We start from the raw sequence: 6,364 nt of genomic DNA on the forward strand, positions 1-6,364 counted from the left end.
GCATCGAAGAGCAGTTTTATTTCCAGAAATCAAGGGTCCAATGGATGGGACTTGGAGACTGTAATAATTGCTTCTACCACAAGGTCTGTCAAGCTAGAAACTCTAAAAATGCAATCAGGAGAATTATAGCAGGTGATGGAAGGGTTCTCATAGACCCGAAAGAGATCAAGGCTGAAGCGGTGCTGCACTTCGATACCTTTCTGAATGGCCAGTCGATCAATTACAAGGATGCTTCTATGGAATATTTGCACGAGGTGGTCGACTATAGATGCCCTGCTGCAGCAGATGGGGATCTGGTTAGACCAGTTCAGGGTGAAGAAATAAAAAAGATCTTGTTCTCTATGCCAACGAATAAGGCTCCTGGCCCGGATGGATTTACTGTGAAGTTTTACAAGGCATCCTGGCCTGTGGTGGGGAAGGATTTTATTCTGGCAGTTCAGTCCTTCTTATATAGCTTCCTGCCTAAGAGCACTAACGCGACGCTTCTCTCACTGATTTCCAAATCGCCAGAGGCAGAACGTATGACCGACTGTAGACCTATTGCGTGTTGCAATATAGTATACAAAGTGATATCAAAGATTCTTGATAGACGTCTCAAGGCCACTCTACCTTCAGCTATCAAATTGAATCAGTGTGCGTTTGTTAAAGGCCGCCTTCTTCTTGAAAATGTCTTATTGGCAACAGAGTTAGTGAAAGATTATCACAAGCCGGGGATTTCATCTCGTTCAGACATCAAGCTTGATATATCCATGGAATTTGACACTGTGTAATGGTCTTTCATTAAAGCTACTCTTCGCGCTATGGGATACCCGGATCTCTTTGTTAACTGGATTATGAGATGTGTAGATACTGTTGCATTCTTGGTCTCAGTCAATGAGAGTTGGAAGGTTTCTTCCCTAGTTCTCGGGGAATCAGGCAAGGCTGCTCTCTGTCGCCGTATCTGTTTATCATAGTCAGCAACGTGCTCTCTAAGCTGCTTAACTTGGCGGTGCTTAATAGGCGGATAGGGTATCATCCTCTTTGTATGTCAATCAAGTTGACACATCTTAGCTTTGCCGATGATATTATGGTCTTCACAAATGGATCTCCTTCCTCCTTGGAAGGTACTATTGAAGTGTTTGATGAATTTGCCAGGATTTCAGGGCTTTGTATTAATATTGCAATGTTTATGGTTTTTGCGGCTGGAGTAGATAAGAAAAGGCTCCAAGAGGTGGTTGTCTCTGTTGGGTGTTCTCAACTTCAGGTTTACCGGTTAAGTATCTTGGTCTGCCCTTCACAACATAAATTATGTCAAGGAGTGACTACGAGCCTCTACTGGCTAAAATCAGAGCACGGCTTCAGAGCTGGACGGGCAAATCTCTCTCATTCGCAGGACGTCTCATGCTTAATAAATCGGTTATTGCTAGAACAACAAATTTCTGGTGCTCAGATTTTTGTTTGCCTACGTCTTGTATGGACAGCATTGATAGCATGTGCTCTGCATTCATATGGAGCGGTTTACCAAATGATTCTACAAAGGCAAAGATGTCTTGGAGGAACGTTTGTAGGCCGATGGAGGAAGGAGAATTGGGGGTTAGAAGTATCAATGATGTCTCTATGGTTCTCTCTTAAAATCATATGGCGAATGCTCAATGGAAAGATGTCACTATAGACTGATTGGGTGAGGAAGCATCTTGTTCGCCAAGAGTATTTTTGGGATATTAGAGACACTTTTCTAGGCTCCTGGGTCTGGCAAAAATTACAACAAAATGAGACCTCTTGCGCAGCAGTTTGTCAGTCTGGAAATTCATAATGGACAAACTGTGCGGTTCTGGACAGACTTATGGCATCCGTTGGGTATATTGATCAAGGTTGCAGCTGAGATTGGCACTCAGAAGCTTGGTATAGCGAGATCAGCTTTTGTTTGCGAACTGTGGAACGATGGTGGGTGGGTTTTTCGTCGAAGTTGTGATAGAAAAATGGGAAACCTTGTCCAAGCTGTTGAAACTCATAAGCTAGCTGACGATTGCATAAGTCCTGATGTTGTTCTTTGGAAGAGGAGTGCGACTGAGTTTGGTAAACATTTCTCTATTGCTGAGATATGGAAACAAACACGTCTGCACAATCCTATTATGTCATGGAGTAAAGTAGTTTGGTTTCCATTAGGAGTTCCGCGATTTTGCTTTTATTACATGGCTTGCAATAAGGAACATGCTATCTACGGGGAGCGTGTGCGTGGTTGGGGTCAGGTTCAAGGTTTTTTATTTTGTGGAGTTCCTAATGAATCAAGGGATCATATGTTCTTTGCGTGCCCGTATACGTACACGATTTAGATAGAGGTGATAGGTACGCTCTTGTGTCGGCCTCCTGATACAGACTGGGAGAGTATTCTTCATCATCTTACAACCCATAGATTTGATCGTCTTGCCTACATTCTTTTGCGCCTAGTGTTTCCAGCTACCATATATATATGCTTTGGAGAGAGAGGAATGAAAGGAAGCACCACAAGAAGCCAAGACAAGCTAGCCAATTGGCTAAGGTGATTGGGAAAACAGTGAGGAATCACATATCGTCAGTGAAGTACTCGGAGAAGCCGCGTTTGCGAGGTCTGATGCAGCTCTGGCTTCATGCTCACACTTAGGCCTTAGAAATATTTTTCTTCTTGTACGTAACTATTATTTTCATTGATGATTATAAATTCAACATTTCATCAAAAAAAAGTATCTAAATTTATGATTTTAGTAATTATTTGATCAAAATATGTTTATAGTAAATAAGTTTTTTAGATTTGTTTTAAATATATGTCTGGTCCTTTAAACTTAGTCTAAAAAATGGCTAGAAAACAGATAACTATATGTTAAACACGCTCTGGGCTATTTTGTAAATAAGGAAGATTTATGGGCCAAACTACAATTCTTTGAAACTTATAAAAACTTGTAGAGAGCAGATCAGGAGTAGTGTCGGTCGAAACCCAGGTGGTGTCGGTCGACAATATGCAATAAGCTCGATAGCTTCCCCTTGTGGGTCATACAGACCACTCTCCAGTAAAACGAGCATAACTTTTGATCCGCCCATTTGATCGACCTCAAACCGATGGCATTGGAAAGCTAAATAAATTAAATATCTTGTGTCAAAATATGAGCTTGATACCATTCTAGTAAGTTCTAAATTCTGACACACCTACAAAGTTATGTACCCCAAATAGCTCCACAATAATCCAAAGTTTCCCAAAACATATATGAATCTGAAAAAACTCTAAAACGACTCCAAACATATATATAATAGACTCTAGAAATGGACTTATACAATGGTCAAAACCGGTAAAAACAAAAGTATATACATCTTCATATTAGGAAAGGAAAACTTTCTCGACATCTCGAACAAGGCGATCTCATCCGCGAAAGGATTGTCTGCATAGGAATCCAGGGAACTGCTTCGGATTGAGAGAGAAACACCTGGGAGTATTTCTATCATAGACTGGACGGCTTCAAATTTCCTTGAGAAAACCTACTCCATATAGGCTGTCATTGCAGATCTATTTGTCGCGGCAGCTTCTCGTGTCTTCATGTCGGTATCCGAGTCGGAGTCTTCATCGTCCTCGTCTAGTTTTTGTTGAGTTTTTCCTGAAGATCCGGTTCGGTTCATCGGGTCTCCATTCAGTGGTGGATCCCACCTAGTGGTGTTAGCTCCTAGAGTTTATAGAAGCTGCATTGGTTGAACACCGGTCCGAAACCTGCACCTCTTCTTGCTTGCCGAGCTAAGGGCTGAGTTTTCCTTTAGGAGGATTAGGTTCTCCGCTTCGAGCTGCGAAAGTTTAACCGCGCTCTGCTCCAACAGCTCTGTGTGCTCATCCATCTTGTTCTTCAAAGTTTGAACTTTGGAGAAAAGTATTCAATTAAATTTCACCTAAAAATCACTCGTATATAGGAGTCCTAAAAAAAGAAAAAACATAGACAAGCGAATTTGGCAACGGTAGTAAAAATGCTTATAAACTATAGGGAATATCTTGGTTCCAACATTTTTTAATCACAAAGTTCAAAAGAAAACAAGAGTTTTCAATCACACACTTATAGACATTACGTTGCATTTGAAATCAGAAATTGTATTTAGAATGTATAATTAATTTGGCAATTCTGATTCGTGTTTGGCTATTGGCTGATGAACCGTAGGACTTTCAACAATGTTGGTCGTCGACATTTCTCTTTCTTGCACCTCCTCCTCCTCCTCCTTCTTCTTCTTCTTCTTAAAGCAACAACAACAGAGAGAACGTACGCAAATCACCAAGATCATTATCACCGCAGCTATTACCGGGCCTATGATTCTTCGAAACACTTTACCTTCATGCATGCAACCAAAACTTAATGTCAAAGAATATCACAGATTACGTGAATAAAGTTATCTCAAGAATCGAAGCTCATTAAACAAATTGGGAGAAATTGTCTTATATTAGTTGCACATAAATATTAATGACATAAATCCAAGTAACTCTGTCCAATTGGAAAAATACTTGTAACATTATTTCTATTTTGTAGCATATACAATTAACTGACGACAAAATATTGCATTATGGCCTTGATTGGTAGAGCATTAGCATAAGCATTATGTTTTAAATTATCCAATCAACAATTGTTAGAAAAACAGTTAGAGAATCATTTACTAATGCTAATGCTCTCCAAATGCTCTTTGACCAATGCTCTTAAATGAAATTTTTAGAAGAGCATTTTAAATTATTAAATAAAATAAATTAATTATATATTTTTTTAATTTTATATGTTAATATATTTATGTGTATATATATATATTAGAAGTATATCCATTAAAAATAAATATATTATATATTATATACTAATTTTTATAATAATTTTAAATAGCATACTCTTACTGTTCTACCAATCATCTTATTAAATAGTTTAGCAAAAACATCCAGTTCATGTAGCATACTGCTTCTATAGCATACTGTTATTGCTAATGTATATGCCAGTGGACATGCTCTTAGGAGAGTAGTCGATAGGGCCTCGGTTTGTCAGATATCCCCGGGTTAAAAAAAAAATTCTTCGGAAAAAGCACTTGTAAATTTATTCATTTTTATAGTTAAAGCTAAATACAAATACAACAAGCTTAACCTGATTGTGTATTTATATAAATTTCTGTGAACAAAGGTTAGTTTTGATAAATAATTACTGTAACATAATGTACACTTATCCAAGACCTTAGATGAGATAGTTTATATAGTTAGTTGTCTCTAACTTCTCATTATGACGAATATTGTAAACGATATTTTCTCAGGGACACAATATGGGGTAGTCGGATATATCTAGGAAAATTTCGACAAAAAATAAACAAAAAATATATAACTTAAACTCATTTTCTTATAAGTATATCAGCATGAGTGGCTACTTCACATAAATTTGCATGTGTGCGCAAAGTTGAATGTAAATGCAAACACAAAAAAGTATATAGTTATATAATTTAGTTCTCACCTTTAAACTTAACGAAAATGAATCGCCAGAGTCGGGACTATTATTTCCGCTATAAGGACGGAATGGCGGTGGTGGTGGAGGTGGAGTTGGAGGCGGTGGCGGAGCCAAGAAACTGGTTTTATACGTCAACATACATTTAGTAGTGTAAACTAATGCGAAACTTTTTCCATAACAACAATCTTCCGTCTCATTATATGCCCATTTCAAGCATCTATAGCAATCAGGTGTGCACTGAACCAATCCGTGCAGATCATAAACCTCTCCAAGATAACTCACGTGATGTGTCTCTTCTGCGAAATACGAAGAACTCGAGTAGGCTTCTCGTATCAGCAGGTCCATACGGTATTAATTAAATAAGATGGTATACGTAGACATTGTGTAACGACCCGGTTTTCTAAATCCCGGTTTAAATTTGTTTTTCATTAAACCAAACCATAATTGGTTTTTTTAGGGTGATCGTGTACGTGTGCTTAGACCTAAGCATATATTAGCGTACATATTCTCTTCCTCGTTCCATAGCCGTCATCATTGTTTGAGAGAGAGAACTCATCCACATTGACCAATCTCTCATGCTTCATCTCCCTCCCATCTCTTCATCTCCTCATCTCCCCTTTTATTCTTCTTGTGGTTTCGTACATTTGATGTCGGAGAAAAAGTAACGCATCCACAACCGTGAGCCATCTCACCTCATTTCACCGGAGCCATGGTTCATCACCGGAAGGGTAGCTATTGTCATGGAGCATCCTCTTGTTGGCGTTGTGTAGTGGATCCAAGAGAAGGAGGATGTGACATTCGGAGTTGTCGCGTCTCATCACCATCGATCGTTGATCTCCACCGCCATCAGCCGTGAACTAGTGGAGGAGTAGGCCATGTCACCGGAGAGCTGAGGCGTGTCACCGGAGATG

At 39.1% G+C, this 6,364-nt stretch overlaps 1 protein-coding gene across 1 annotated transcript; it reads left to right on the forward strand.

Moving 5' to 3' along the window:
* The first annotated feature begins 1,748 nt into the window (after nucleotides 1-1,748).
* On the forward strand, nucleotides 1,749-6,325 carry LOC106338388. The gene is made up of 2 exons (XM_013777376.1): nucleotides 1,749-2,228; nucleotides 6,224-6,325. The coding sequence occupies exons 1-2, from the start codon at nucleotides 1,749-1,751 to the stop codon at nucleotides 6,323-6,325; spliced, it is 582 nt and encodes a 193-aa protein (XP_013632830.1).
* The last annotated feature ends 39 nt before the right edge of the window (nucleotides 6,326-6,364 follow it).

This window comes from Brassica oleracea, chromosome C4, assembly GCF_000695525.1.
Source record: "Brassica oleracea var. oleracea cultivar TO1000 chromosome C4, BOL, whole genome shotgun sequence".
NCBI classification, from domain to species: Eukaryota; Viridiplantae; Streptophyta; class Magnoliopsida; order Brassicales; family Brassicaceae; genus Brassica; species Brassica oleracea.

Bases quoted from the DNA above. Each gene is read 5' to 3' on its own strand.
- LOC106338388 (XM_013777376.1), top strand. From the start codon at position 1,749: ATGAGACCTCTTGCGCAGCAGTTTGTCAGTCTGGAAATTCATAATGGA. The intron at 2,229-6,223 runs GTTCAAGGTTTT...GGCGTTGTGTAG, and splicing joins GTGTGCGTGGTTGGGGTCAG to TGGATCCAAGAGAAGGAGGA.